At 39.6% G+C, this 16,054-nt stretch overlaps 1 protein-coding gene across 2 annotated transcripts in view; it reads right to left on the reverse strand.

Moving 5' to 3' along the window:
- Positions 1 to 353: 353 nt before the first annotated feature.
- Positions 354 to 16,054, reverse strand: part of dclre1a (DNA cross-link repair 1A (PSO2 homolog, S. cerevisiae)) — a 33,525-nt gene continuing 17,824 nt past the window's right edge. The window contains exons 8-9 of one of the 2 annotated variants that reach the window (XM_020046924.2): positions 4,806 to 4,938; positions 354 to 1,546 (exon numbers count right to left, since the gene is read on the reverse strand). In XM_020046924.2, the coding sequence (XP_019902483.2) occupies positions 1,353 to 1,546; positions 4,806 to 4,938 (327 nt within the window). In that variant the 3' untranslated portion in view covers positions 354 to 1,352. Of the gene's footprint in view, positions 1,547 to 4,805; positions 4,939 to 15,215; positions 15,313 to 16,054 lie in introns of those variants that run through there. The other variant, XM_020046925.2, reaches the window with a different exon arrangement.

Below are 16,054 nucleotides of genomic sequence, written 5' to 3' on the forward strand. Positions count from 1 at the left end.
ACAAAAGAAAATACAGTTCAGATCAGAAGAAAGTAAATCTAAATTTTAGTACCTAATTAAAATAATGGCTTGTCAACTCACCTATTCGGATGAAGATACATGTTTTAGATGTGCTAAAAAAAGTAAGCAGATGACGTGTGTGGCTTTCAGAGTGAACTAACGTCACACCAGCAACAGCTGAGATTTCTGACAAAATTATGCGGAAGTGCTTCCTGTTCTTGAAAGTTATGTTTCTCAGCTTTAATTCTCGCTTTTTTTCCTCTGCATCTGCTGGGAAAGCCACAATCTAACATGGATCTCTATGTTACTACCACTTACCCGACTCAGACTTTAAAACAAGGGATTGTATTTAATGCATTCAAATTACACAGAACAAAAAAATACATAAAATGCAACGAATTTGTTAATTACAGTGAATGTTTGAGTTTCCCCAATGTTGTGTTTAAGCTATGACCCAACTTTCATTTTTGTATGCAGGTAATATTTTTTTCTATCAAATCACATAGTGGGTGGAAAGCAATATAACCAGACGACGCTGCACTCATACTTGCTCAACCCCGCTCTTCCTGAGAGAGATAAATGCATGCAAAGAAAAAGAGTCCAACAATTACTTTAAAGCGATTTATACATGTCAACAAACTGTAGATATTGGTTTTTATTCAGCTTTAAATATTTAATTAAAATAACAATAATTGCTGATGAAAGTCCATCAATTTCCAACATTTTGGATCATTACTTCAGATTTTGTGAAACAGTGAATATCAAATGAAGTAGATTTACTGATTTTTCCATGTACAAATGTTACCAGCTTGCAATAGACTCGTTCATTAGAATCTATATTACAGTATATTTTGTTTCGATGAACAACTGCTTTACTAAACATTAGAGAAAGATAACCATTTATTCAATACAGAATTCTTCCTATGAAACTGAGTGAGAAAGACCGATGGCATACCATATACACAGCACCAAAAAGTATTATTCATTTTGATTGAGAAGCAGAACTACTATGAAATAGGGGGTGACCATGGTGACTACAGTCCAATTCTCTTGTGACTATGTACTGCTGAATAAGAGATCGGTCTGACATCCCAAGAGATCAGCTGGAATTTGCATAGTATTGCCACCCTACATATCTAAAAAGATCTGAAATGTATAGATGTCTCTAGGTGAAACATTCCAGTAGTTATTTAGGGCCAAACATTTCTCAGGCCCAGTTGAAAAGAAAAGCTGGTTGCAGGCCACCCTGCAAGATCAAAACTATATTAATCATAATCTAATAATGTTAGTGATCATAACCATTAGTAAGCATTGTGTCATAGCTTATGTTTGCACTTGGCTGTGTGTAAATACTAAGGGGTCCTCTTTTGGATTCCTTTAAAATTGTTAGCCTTAGCCTCTGTTAGCCACTCATGAAAGCATCTTTCCATGGCCTTCCTGCAAGCCCAACTGCCCACATTGACAGTGGGGATAATCTTGAGGGGCTGAATCCACTGAACAAAACGCCTCAGCTCCAGGTAGCTGCTGTGCTCACTGTAAGGAATCCCTAGAGTTAGAACGGGGAATCAAAATATAAGACAATTGTCACATGATCTTGGAACAACAAATGTGTACAGTATGTGATCTGTAAATCTTAAAACAAACAGGAAGTCAAGAGTCTTGGCTAGCCATGACTGGTTGAGAAAAAGTGGATCAGTACATTCATGAGAAACGCAGCAAAACTGCATGCTCTCTGCTATCGGAAATATATGCGTACTGGACAGATACTTTTTTTTCATCCATTTGATTTTCGAAATGGACAAGATGAAAATGTTTTCAGAGCTTTCAATAACATTAAATTCAATTTGTTGTATTAAAGCTGCTTGGTTGAAAGAAATCATTTCTGGAAAGAAAGCCAAGTGAGAAATATTTTTTTACAGTAACTATTTCTATCAGTCATGGCACATTATCAATACATATACTATATGGTCAAAAGTATGTGAACACCTGACCATCACACCTATATGAGTTTGTTGGACATCCCATTCTAAAATCACAGGCATAAATGTTTGTTTCTGGCCATTTTGAGCCTGTAATCGAACCCACAAATGCTGATGCTAATCTAGTATAAAGAAGGCCCGTTTTATAGCTTCTTTAATTAGCACAAAGCTTTTCAACGGTGCTAACATAACAGCAAAAGGGTTTTCTAATGATCAATTAGCCTTTTACTATGACAAACTTGAAATGGCATACACAATGTGCCATTGGAACACAGGACTGATGGTTGCTGATAGTGGGCCTGTGTATGCCTATGTAGATATTGCATTTAAAATCAGCTATTTCCAGCTGATTTTTAATATGACACGAGGAAAATGGTATATGTTTCATGAGGAAAATAGGAAATAAGTCAATTATTCAACAGCTCTAGGCCTGAGAAAATAGTAAAATTAGTTGCTGAAAAATATAAAGGGTGATTAAATGATAAATGGAAGAGTAAAATAAAATAATTTTTATTTTGTAGGCTTATAGTAGGTATTTTTTTAAACTCTTTTTTTTATATTTAACTAACTATCCTTTTAAATAATGTTCCAAACAAATAACCTTTTACTGACATTCCTGGAATTCTATAGCAACACAATATTTCTAATCAATCTGACATTATTTTAATAGATATTTTTTTTAATTAAAATTTTAAAAAAACAAGGACATTTGTATGGGACACAGAGCTTTTGAAAGATAGCTTACATAGTTAAGTATGCAAATACATGTTGTGAAATGTATTTGCAACTTTGTATTAAGTTAGCAATGAGCATTTGAAATGGGTTGAGGGAAACCTTTGAAATTCATATTGACTTCAAAACACATTGCAATGTTCTCTACACATTGCATTAAGTAAATGTTTTATTTTAGGGTTGTTAGAAAACATTTCAACCACAGGATTGGAATCTCCCTGAAAAATCTGGTTGAAAATGAAGAGTTCCATAAGCCAAGCCAAAGCATATAAAGTATCTGGAAGGACACTGTATAAAGGATTGGCACAATGCGTTTATTTTCAGCAGGGCGTGGCTTGAGACTTGTACTACTAGATCATAAGCTGAAATTTGCATTGAAATGATATAGTACATGCTCTTCTCCAGAGCGACCTTCAGTAGTGAAAGCATACATTTTGTACTGGGAATTCAATCCACAACCCTGCCGTTACAGGTGCAATGCTCTTACCAACTGAGCTAAACCGACATTGAAATTTTACATGATTTATGAAATCAGAAATATACTGCTCAAAAAAATTAAGAGAACACTGAAATCATGCATCGGGTCTCGATGAAGGAAATATATTAAAGATCAAAATCTTGAGGATTGACCACAAGTTCTCAATGGGATTAAGGTCTGGGTAGTTTCCTGGCCAAGGACCCAAAATGTTAATGTTTTGTTCACAGAGCCACGTAGGCAAGGTGCTCCATCATGCTGGAAAAAGCATTGTTCGTCACCAAACTGTTCTTGGATGGTTGGGAGAAGTTGCTCTCGGAGGAAGTTTTGGTACCATTCTTTATTCATGGCTGTGTTCTTAGGCAAAATTGTTAGTGAGCCCACTCCCTTGGCTGAGAAGCAACCCCACACATGAATGGTGTCAGGATACTTCACTGTTGGCATGACACAGGACTGATGGTAGCGCTCACCTTGTCTTCTCCGAGCAAGCTTTTTTCCAGATGCCCCAAACAATTGAAAAGGGGATTAATCAGAAAAAATGACTTTACCCCAGTCCTCAGCAGTACAATCCCTGTACCTTTTGCAGAATATCAGTCTGTCCCTGAAGTTTTTTTCCTGGAGAGAAGTAGCTTCTTTGCTGCACTTCTTGACACCAGACCATCCTCTAAAAGATGCACTCTCACCTGCCTGCTTCCATTCCTGACCTCTGCACTGGAAGTGCCCTGATCCCGCAGCTGAATCAACTTTAGGATAACATTCTGGAGTATACAGGTGCTGGGATTGCGGATGGTGTCCTGGGGGAACTCCTCCCAGACCTGGATCAACTTGGCAACGTCTTGGCAACGTCGGATGCACCTATACATAACGCCCCAGAGGTTCTCAATAATTCAGGTCTGGGGAACGTGAGTGCCAGTCAATGGCATCAATGCCTTCGTCATGCCACCCTCATGGAGTCTGTTTCTGACATTTTCATCAGAAACACAAACACCAGTAGATACTGGTCCTGCTGCTGGGTGGCCCTGTCCAGCACTCCTCGTGTAACGACCGTCTCTTGGTATCTCCTCCATGCTCTTGGGACCTTCTTGCGACGTCACATAAGGATATGCCATCCTGGTGGAGCTGAAATACCTGTGCAAACTGAATTGGTTACAGGTACCGGCTCATGCTACCAGTAGTGACAGGGACACAAGCAAAAAGCTAAACTAGAGGAAAATCAGTCAGGAAGGATAAGGAGAGCGCAATTCTCTGTAGCCACCACCTGCAAAACCATTCCCTTTTGAGCATTGTCTTGCTGTTGCCACTCCAGCGCACCTGTTGTAACTTTAATTTGCACCAGTTGACATGCTTCCTAACTGGATATACGGATATCCCTGAAGTGTAATTGACTTGGTGTTATATTGTGATGATTATGTGTTCCCTTAATTTTTTTGAGCAGTGTACTATAATTATTTTCTTCACAAACTAAAATGCCTCACTATTTAGGATGCAAGTATAAGTATTTGGACGGGGCCAACATCTACCAATTAGTATGGTTTCAATTTCTGTCCCAATATAAAGCCTACACCATCACATTCCATCCATTAAACCTGCTACACCTCAAGGTAGGGTTTGAAACGTACCGTAGATGCTGATGTTGCCTTGAACCTTTGGTCTGACATCCTCCACACCATGACTGAAGGTCCAGCCTGTAGGCTTGAAGGCCAGTAGCTTGTCATACTGTCCTGAGAACCTAGTTAGATGAGCCTGCAGGTTCTGGAAAGGATAAACATGATTTAGTCAACAACAACAAAACTGCTGAACCAGTAATGTCAAAATTTAATCTTTTAGAGTTGTTAATACACTTGCATTTGATAGTCTTGCCCTAGGACTAACGCAGGGGTAGGCAATCCTAGCTGCGTAATGCTACAGGTATTCCAGTGTATAATCCCAACCTGCTATAATACATTACTATATTTATCTTACCAATTGAACTAGCTAATTAATCAGAGATTAGCGGAATTTATTGAATTTGGTATTTTACATTTAAGTCATTTGGCTGACCCTCATCTACATTAAAAACTGTACATCTACCACGGGGTCTAAAGCAGAGCTATTCAATTCTGGTCATGTCTGATTTTATACATATTTATATACATATTGGTATTTTCTATGTTATTCATACAGTACAGTCTCTTCAGTTTAGCCTTGTGTTACAGCAACAGAACATATACAAAATACACAGACTTAAAACACGCATACAAAAAATAGCAATCAAATATTACCATCAAATTTGTATGGGTTATAACAGTTTTACAGACATTTTTCAGTTCCCCCTACAATCCTGCAAAAGACATTTCAGTAGTGAACAACGCGTTCGGTCTGTTCCTTGCACATATTATTCTATGTTTATTTTCTTTTATCAGCTATGCAAGTGAAAATACTGTAGTGCTCGCTCAACTTTTGGTGTAGCAGAAATGCAGTCAAGGTCAGTTAGGTGAAGGTATTTTAAGAAAGCCTATTCATTGAAATAAAACAAAAAAATATAGACATAAGGCAAGGAGTAGCACCCTTAACTTAGTTGTCTCTGGTATCATGCTTCGGTTTTTAAAACACATCTCAGTTATCATTGGTAAACAAACAAAGATAAACAATATTATTCAACCAGAATTAAACTAAATTTAGCATCTAAAATATCTCAAATTTTATTAAGGGGAATAAACTCACTTTGGCTGTTTTACCCTCTTTATAGGCAAAGACTATATTGGATTCAAATTCGGTCCTCAAGGGGACACAGTGTGTCTTTCTTAACATTAAAGACTATTACCATGTGGATTCTTCATCTACCAGTTATCATTCCCAGACAAAAGAAAACACTATATTTTAACCTTTTGTGAGAACCCCCACCCCCCTCCAGTGGAGGCCTAACAGAAAAAAACATTATCAACGCAGTAAATGTGTTCGGCTCAAAATTACATCAAACATGACAAAGCACAACAAAACAGGCTATTCCTTGAATTCCTACGATTTTTTTTTCAAGTAAGACAAAACAAAACAGAGCATTAATGAGGAAAGTGATCAGGTTTCCTTGATAAGTTCCAGCTTTTTGTTTATTTACAACACATTTTTGGAAATAAACATGTAGAACTCTTAATAAATGATTATGAAAGCTCACGTCAGTTCCTTGTATCGTCAATGATCCCGGGGTCCCATGAAAGAGACTACAAAAAAATGTACACGTAATGTACACGTAGGTTAACTCAGGCTAGTCTGAATGACCAACACTGGGGTCTGCGTGGTTTAAATACACAGACCACACCAGTCACCCATTAACGATGGCCCAATTAATGATGGCCCGCTGGCCCGGGGCCAGTAAGACCTAACATCGGGCCAAAGAGTCACTGGCCCGTATTGGCCAGTGCTCAATTTTCCCATTTAAATTCATAGTATCGTATTAAAAAGTTTGTTTGTCATCTTTGTCACTCTTCCCGTTTCAATTTTCATTTGTTCTCGCATTAAAATGTGTCTGTGATGCTTCGTTTCCCCCTCGGTGTGGTACAGTACTGCCAATAAAATTCAATGGCTCGACTATTTTGACAAATCATAGTTCATATTGCATTCTAGAGCACAACCCAAATATAGTATCATATGAGGCAAAGCAAATGCGCTCATTTTTGTGGAAAGAACAGGTTCCATGGGTCGAAAACAATAACGGCAAGGGTAAAGCCGTTCATGTTGTGCGTTCCCTACGAAATCCAATAAGACAGGTTCATTTATTAAGGGAACAAACAACTACTGAAAACCTGCTCTTATGTCCCTGCAGCATTTTGCGTGTATTGCAGCCAAACAGGCTGTTGACAAACCCGCAGCTGCACCATTAAACGTCTGCCTGCTCCGAATGAATGAGGTGGCAAATAGCCAAATTGAAAAACAAATTCCAACCACCTATCATGTTGTGAAGAGGGAGAAACCATTCAAGGACTACGTACATGACATACATACATGTTGAATAAGGATAGAGAAACCATATGGACATGGCTTGTAGACAGTAAGTATCATGTTAACTACGCCTGCCTAAGCGCTTGCTAGCAGTGACACACAAGAAGCCAATGAACCAACTAGTGCAAGTAGGCCTCCTGCATTGCGATATATTAATGTTACCATAAATATGTTAACTCAGTTATTTTATTTTCATGCTTTTATGTCACATCAAATAAGCAAGAATCTTCATGAAAATATGAAGATCATCGTTCATTTGAAGTTTGACCCTATGAAAGTTTACCTGGCTGATAAATCTTTTAACATGGCTACTATTTACAGGCCCCCCGGGCCATACACAATGTTCCTCAATGACTGTCCAGAATTCTTGTCTAAACTTGTAGTCATGGCAGATAGTATTCACATTTTTTGTGATTTCATGATTCGTATGGAAAAGTCCAATGACCCTCTTCAAAAAGCATTTGAAGCCATAATTGATTCAATGGGTTTTATCCAACATGTCTCAGGTCCAACACACTGCCACAATCATACCTTAAATTTAGTCCAGACATGAGAAATAGATATTGTAGATCTAATAATTTCCCCCCAAAATCCTGGAATATCCAATCACTGTCTTAATACATTTACCATTAAAATAAGAAACCCAGTTGCTCCGCAAACAAAAGCCGTACTATAACTTCTTGGACAACAAATTGATTTTTTGATATTCTTCCAAGCCCGCTCATCAGTGACAGAGTAAATAAATCTGCAAACAAGTTCCAAGGTTTATTTGTCATTTGCAATGACAAGTTACGGCAATGAAATGCTTGGTTTTCCTAATCCTGACAGTGCAGTCAAAAGTTAAAAAGTTAAAGCAATTATAATTTAAAAGAATAAGAAGATAACACAATCAACCAGCAATAACACTATACAAAAACATGCATCAGTAATAATAACAACTATACAACCGTAGTGCAATGTAAAGTGACAGGTGTGCACAGACTATGGATGGAAGGGAAGAGGGGTTCCCGAGCTGAGCAGCCTTAGAGCCTGTGGAAAGAAGCTGTCCCGTAGCCTGTTTGTTTTGGATTAAATACTCCTGTACCTTCTGCCTCATGGTAGCTTGGTAAACAGTCCGTGGCATGGGTGGCTGGGATCTGTAATGATCCGTTTGCTCCTCCTCCTACACCTCTCTGTGTAGAGATCCTGCAGGGATGGCAGGTCAGACCTTGTGATGCGCTCTGCTGTTTTAATCACTCTCTGAAGTGCTTTGCGGTCGAGGGCGGTGCAGCTGCCATTCCAGGTGATGACACAGCCAGACAGGATACTCTCGATGATGCATCTGTAGAAGTTGGAGAGTATCCTGGAATCCATGCCAAAACTCCTTAATCGGCGTAGGAAGTAGAGCCGTTTCCTGGCCTCCTTCACCAAGATGTTAGAGTGATGAGACCAGGTCAAATCATCGCTGATGTTGACCCAGAGGAACCTGATGTTGTGCACTCTCTCTACTGCAGATCCATTGATGTAAATGGGGGCGTGGTCTCCCCGACGCTGCTTCCTGTGATCAACAATCATCTCCTTCGTTTTGCTGATATTGAGCTGGAGGTTGTTTTCCTGACACCACAAAATCAGTGACCTTACCTCGTCTCTATAGGATGACTCGTCGTTGTCAGAGATCTAACGGAGGATCTAAACTCAACACTGCGAAATACTTTAGTTACGGTTGCACCACTAAAAACAATAGAAATACGCAACAAGAAACTTGCTCCCTGGTACACAAAACAATACTAGAGCACTCAAGCAAGCCTCCAGAAAATTGGAGTGGAAGTGGCGCTCCACCAAGTTGGAAGTATTTAGACTAGCCTGGATAGACAGTATACTAGAATCCCGAAAAGCACTCACGTCTGCTCGATCAGCTTATTTCTCCAACCTGATTGAGGGGAACAAAAACAATCCTCATTTTTCTCTTCGATACAGTTGCAAAGTTAAGAAAAAAGCAACGCTCAACAAGTAAAGTGGGTCTTCACATTAGCTGTAATGAATACATTAACTTATTTGATAAAAAGATCATCACCATTAGAAAACAAATAACTGACTCCTCCTTAAATAGTTATAGTCCCCAAAATCTCAGTTGTCCTGAGAATGTGCTGAACCTCCCTGACCAGGTGTCAATGGGGACACTTGAATTTTTTATCCTGTATCGCTCGACACATTCACTAAATTTGTAATAAGATAAATTGCTCCCTTTCCTCCGGATGTGTACCAAGCTCACTAAAAACAGTGGAACTTAAGCCTCTTCTTTAAAAAAAAAACAAATTTGGATCCCGACATATTAAACAATTATAGGCCAATATCAAACCTCCCGTTCCTCTCAACAATCTAAGAAAACAGTGTTTCCCAACAACTGAATGCCTTCCTGAAGACAAATAACATTTATGAAATGCTCCAGTCCAGTTTCAGACCCCATCATTGCACTGAGACTGCACTTGTGAAGGTAAGAAATGACCTTCTAATGGCCTCAGACAAAGGTTCCGCATCTGTCCCGTTACTTCTTGATCTTATTGCTGCTTTTGACACTATTGATAACTCCCAACTCTTAGAGAGACTGGAAACCCATATTGAGATGTGGACATGTTCTAGCCTGGTTTAAATCTTATTTAACTAAAAGATATAGGTTTGTATGTGAGGATGGCATATCCTCTGACAAATCAAAGGCTAACACCATTTGTTCCTCAAGGCTCGGTTCTGGGCCCATTATTGTTCTCACTATATATGCTGCCTCTGGGTGTAATCCAGAATCACAATGTCAATTTTCACTGTTACGCTGATGACACACAGTTATAAATTTCGATGAAGCATGGAGAAGCCCCAAAATTAGCTACTTTTGAAGCATGCGTTTCAGATATTAGGAAGTGGATGACAGAGAACTTCTTGCTTTTAAACTCAAGAAAAACAGAAATGCTTGTTTCAGGACCCAAGAAACAAAGAGCATTGTTAGCAGATCTCACTGTGAACCTCGAAGGCTGCATGGTCGTATCCCAAAAAACTGTAAGAAACCGCGGCGTTTACCCTTGTCCCTGACCTCTCCTTTGATGAACATATTGTCACATGCTGGAGTGTTGAAGGACACAGGCGCAGAGTCGAAATAACAGGGGTAATCCATGTTTAATGAAAACAAAAAAGGCTCAAACAAAACAAAAAGCAGCAACCAGTGACGTGGGCTAACTGATACACAGGAAAACCAATATGAACCACACCAGCATGGCAAAATCAAGGACTTAAATAGGGAGGTGGAGCCGGCGGAGGAGCAGGAGTCGGGGGAGCCGGGGGAGCCGGCGGAGGGTCAGGAGCCGGCAGAGGGTCAGTAGCCGGTGGGAGAGCCGGCGGAGGAGCAGGAGCCGGCGGAGGAGCAGGAGACGAGGCTGGAGAGTGTGCCGCGGGACAAAGGGGCTGCTCCAGGGCAGGAGAGGGAGCCGCGGGACGAGGCGACAGCTCCACGGCTCCACCGGCTCCTGCTCCTCCGCCGGCTCCTGCTCCTCCGCCGGCTCCTGCGCCGGCTCCTGCTCCTCCGCCGGCTCGCTCGGGCGGCGGCCAGTTACTGCAACTACTTCAGAGTTGCTGTAGGCCTCTTGGTAGCCTCTCTGACCAGTTTTGTCCTGGCTCTTTCATCCAGTTTGGAGCGACATCCTGACCCAGGGAGGGTCTGTGTTGTATCAAATACCTTCCACTTCTTAATAATAGACTTCACTGTGCTTTAAGGCACTGATAAAGCCTTAGAATTATGTTTGTATCCATCTCCTGACTTGTGCCTGTCCACAACTTTGTCCCGGAGATCTTTTGACAATGCCTTGTCACCCATAGTTGATTGTTTTCTTCAGTTGCACTACCAAGGACTGAAATGCTTCAGGAAGAGCTTGTTTCATGCTGAGCTAATCAAAATGACCACACAGCTGATCACAGTTGAAAGTCAATTGGCTTTGTGTGCTATTGAGAAGGTGATTAACTACACCTGGTTGGGTTTACAAGTCAGTTTTAGGAGGGGGGTGATTATTTTTGCAACTCAGTGATTCTGTTTTTTAATTTGTCATTTTTTTTTCTAACAAGTTGGTATTATATCTTTCACTTGGATGTTATAAGTTGTAAATACAGCTGAATAAAACAAAAATAGTTTTTGTCCGTTTTCATTACAGGCTGCAAAGCAACAAAAGACTTTGAAGAAAATGTAATTATTTGGCAACAACGCCAAACGATATGTACGCCAAACGATATGTAAGATATGTACAGCTCACCATCCAAATAACACCATTCCTACAGTAAAGCATGGAGGTAGTAATATCATGTTATGGGGTTGTTTCTCTGCAGCAGGGACTGGAGCACTTGTCAGGATAGAATAATGGATGGGGCAAAATACTGTCAAATTCTTGAGGAAAATCTGCTGTTCTCTGGCAGAAAGTTGTCAATGGGAAGAGGATTTACCTTCCAACATGACAATGACCCAAAGCACACAGCAAAACTGACCACACAGTGGTTGAAGGAGAAAAAGGTGAATGTCCTTGCATGGCCTAGTTAGAGCCAGGACTTAAACCCCATTGAAAATCTGTGGAATGACTTGAAAACAGCAGTTCACAAACGGTCACCATCAAATTTAACTGAACTTGAGCAGTTCTGCAAAGAAGAGTGGTCAAATATTGCAACGTCTAGATGAACAAAGTTAGTATAGACATATCCCAACAGACTAAAGGCTGTAATTAAAGCAAAAGGTGGTTCAACAAAATACTGACACAAGGAGGTGATCCTCTTTCCAACTCAGTGATTGTTTTTTTATATTTTTTATTTTTTTCTGACATGTTGGGGTTTATCTTTCACTTGGATGTAAATACAACTGTACAGAGTAAATACAGCTGAATGAAACAAAAACGGTGTCTGTCTTCATTTCAGGCTGCAAAGAAACAAAAAGTGATTATTTTAAAGGGGGGTGATTATTTTCTATATCCACTGTAGATGGAGGTTAGAGTCTTCCATCAATAAAATAAAGAATAAAGTGTAAAAAAAAATTGCAAAAAGTTATGTAAAATAATAAAAGTGCAACCTGTCATGGGGTTTACAGTATATGAGAGCAGTCTTCCAGGGATCTAATTAGTCTGGGACCTAATAAGTCCTCAGTGGCCAGGCAATTTAGTAAAAAAGGAAAAGAGAAGGACTAAAAACCTGTAAAAACATAGCCATTGAACAACATAACACACCTTATGACGAACAGAGTTCATCGACAAGTTCTATTAAAAACCATCTAATTATAAAGACAGCTTCCTGGATCCATCATCGTATATATGCAAATGATGAAGATAAAGACAATCTACACTTGGCTATTCATAGAATCAGAGATATCAAATGAGAGTGGAACAACTAGAAAATATAGTTCCAAAATTGTCGCTACAGACATCTTTCCAATGGTTAAAGCTGATCTTTTTGATATCAAACAATGGTGTGACATGTGAAAGGATATCTGGCTAGAAAACCGTCACAAAGCTTTTTATATAGCAGAAAGTTCAAAGGTGATGTAAGATGTATTAAAACTGACCAGATGAGATATGTTCGAGAAAGTAATTTAACAGCATGTTACCTCAATGTTGGATGGCTCAACAAGTAGACTTGAGACTTAGGCAGAATAGAGAGGACAAGGGAGATGTCGATAATGTAATGGGACTGTTAATAGTCATGGAAGATCTAATAGATAAACCTTAAAACTTAGCGAAAATGTCTTAAATAACGAAGAATGCACCCTCACCATTGATTAATCCGAAAGGTTTTATAAATTGGTGGTGTACAGCTCTAATGTACAGATCCATGCAAAGATGTACAATATATATTAAGCATGTTAATGCCATGTATAAAAATGGAAACACTGATAAGAGTCGTGCAATACCTTATCTTATGATAACGATGGACCTAAGCGAGGCATGGACCGAGAAACAACAGGTGCTGGTCATATAATTAGAATATCATCAAAAAGTTGCTTTATGTCAGCAATTCCATTCAAAAACTGAAACTTGTATATTATATTCATTCATTGCACACAGACTGATATAATTCTAATGTTTATTTCTTTTAATTGTGATGATTATAACTGACAACTAATGAAAATCCCAAATTCAGTATCTCAGAAAATTTGAATATTACTTAAGACCAATACAAAAAAAGGATTTTTAGAAATGTTGGCCAACTAAAAAGTATGAACATGAAAAGTATGAGCATGTACAGCACTCAATACTTAGTTGGGACTCCTTTCGCCTGAATTACTGCAGCAATGTGGCGTGCATGGTGTCGATCAGTCTGTGGCACTGCTCAGGTGTTATGAGAGCCCAGGTTGCTCTGATAGTGGCCTTCAGCTCTTCTGCATTGTTGTGTCTGGCGTATCACATCTTCCTCTTCACAATTCCCCATAGATATTCTATAGGGTTAAGGTCAGGCGAGTTTGCTGGCCAATTAAGTACAGGAATCCCATGGTCCTTAAACCAGGTACTGGTAGCTTTGGCACTGTGTGCAGGTGCCCAGTCCTGTTGGAAAATGAAATCTGCATCTCCATAAAGTTGGTCAGCAGCAGGAAGCATGAAGTGCTCTAAAACTTCCTGGTAAACGGCTGTGTTGACCTTGGACCTCAGAAAACACAGTGGACCAACACCAGCAGATGATATGGCACCCCAAACCATCACTGACTGTGGAAACTTCACACTGGACTTCAAGCAACATGGATTCTGTGCCTCTCCTCTCTTCCTCCAGACTCTGGGACCTTGATTTCCAAAGGAAATGCAACATTTACTTTCATCAGAGAACATAACTTTGGACCACTCAGCAGCAGTCCAGTCCTTTTTGTCTTTAGCCCAGACGAGACGCTTCTGACGCTGTGTCTTGTTCAAGAGTAGCTTGACACAAGGAAGGCGACAGCTGAAACCCATACGTCTGTGCGTGGCGGTTCTTGAAGCACTGACTCCAGCTGTAGTCCACTCTTTGAGAATCTCCCCCACATTTTAGAATGGGTTTTGTTTCACAATCCTCTCCAGGGTGCGGTTATCCCTATTGCTTGTACACTTTTTTCTACCACATCTTTTCCTTCCCTTCGCCTCTCTATTAATGTGCTTGGTCACAGAGCTCTGTGAACAGCCAGCCTAAAGCTATGACCTTTTGTGTCCTACCCTCCTTGTGCAAGGTGTCAATGGTCGTCTTTTGGACAGCTGTCAAGTCAGCAGTCTTCCTCATGATTGTGTAGCCTACAGAACTAGACTTTGCAGGTGTTTTGGGTTAATTAGCTGATTAGAGTGTGGCACCAGGTGTCTTCAATATTGAACCTTTTCACAATATTCAAATTTTCTGAGATACTGAATTTGGGGTTTTCATTAGTTGTCAGTTACATCAAAATGAAAAGAAATAAACACTTGAAATATATCAATCCGTGTGGAATGAATGTATACATTATACAAGTTTCACTTTCTGAATGGAATTACTGAAATAAATCAACTTTTTGATGATAAAGCTCATGAGAAGCTCATATCGAGGAACTTAAAAAATTCAAAAAAGAGCACGCTAGTGTTGAACTGTAAACGCAAACCTAACAAGGCCACGTCAGATTATGCAACAAGCTTTCAGAAAGACATTAGAAATCAGTGATAGTGAGGACACCTTATTTATTACGATGTTTTTAAATGGCATGGATCAAGCTTCTGTATACACATTGAATCCTGAATCCTGACCTGTATTCAAGTGAAATTGTTGAAGATGATAAGAATCAGCGGGATTATTTAATGCGCAAAAACTTAGAATTAAAGAATTGGAATTATCGCAATATTCACAGCAGGATAATGCCTTTCCACCATCACAACCTAGAAATGAACTTAGGACATACAATGGCAATCCACAGAGAGGCAGAGGCAATGGTAATTTCAGGGGAGGTAGAAGGTTGATTAGCAGAGACATCGACAGTTGTCACTACTGTAAAAGGCGAGGACATTGGATTTGTGATTGCAATATCAGATTACAAGATGGGGAAAGAATTTGGCCAGAGAGCAAATTTGAATCCTCACCCAGCACTGGGAAACTTTACTCCACAACAGATTCCTTCTGCACAGTTTCACCGCACACCACAGCCAGCTCCGAGCGGACAGCGCCCCCTGCCGACCTCTTGTGGAAACAATAACACACGGTTCCGGTAGCCGTGGACAAAGTCACATGCATAGTTCACGCCTCACATGTTATGGAGCATGCAGGTTTCACAGTTTACTGTTAATGATCTGGCAACCTTGCACACAGGACCTACCCGGTCCTGACAACATCAAAAAAACTAGGAGATCCTAGTTTTATTTTACACCCAATCATAATTTCAATAAAACTTAAGAACCCCTAAGCAACATCCAATCCGCATAAGATTTGTTCAGGTTTTAGATGACGTCTAGTAGAATCACAGATTTCTTTCAATAGAAAAAGACCAACATGAGTGGTGAGAAGATGATTAGATTAGGGTATGTATGCTACTGTCCCTAACTACATTATATATGCAATATACAGTGTAAAAATATGCAATTAACATATTTAAGTCACTAACAATGTAAATATTTGAACATGAAGATGCTGGATCAGCGCAAGCAGAATACTCTAGCCAAGTACAGCTGAAGGAAGTTGAGAGAGGGGGATAAATGTGGCGTCAAGGCAAGGATAGAGAAAAAACAATGCAACAAGGCTATAATATATACAGCTCTGATGTGTTTTTAATGTAAGTCAAATTAAAAAGAACATAGTATAACAACTAAAAATTGACAGAAATAATATTGACTGTGATTAGTCATACAGCTTGATGAGTGATTTCATATTTCTTTGTGATTCCTAGATCTTCAAATAAACATAGTTCTGAGACATGCGAATACAT

The sequence above is a fragment of the Esox lucius genome, chromosome 5 (genome assembly GCF_011004845.1).
Source record: "Esox lucius isolate fEsoLuc1 chromosome 5, fEsoLuc1.pri, whole genome shotgun sequence".
Taxonomy (NCBI): domain Eukaryota; kingdom Metazoa; phylum Chordata; class Actinopteri; order Esociformes; family Esocidae; genus Esox; species Esox lucius.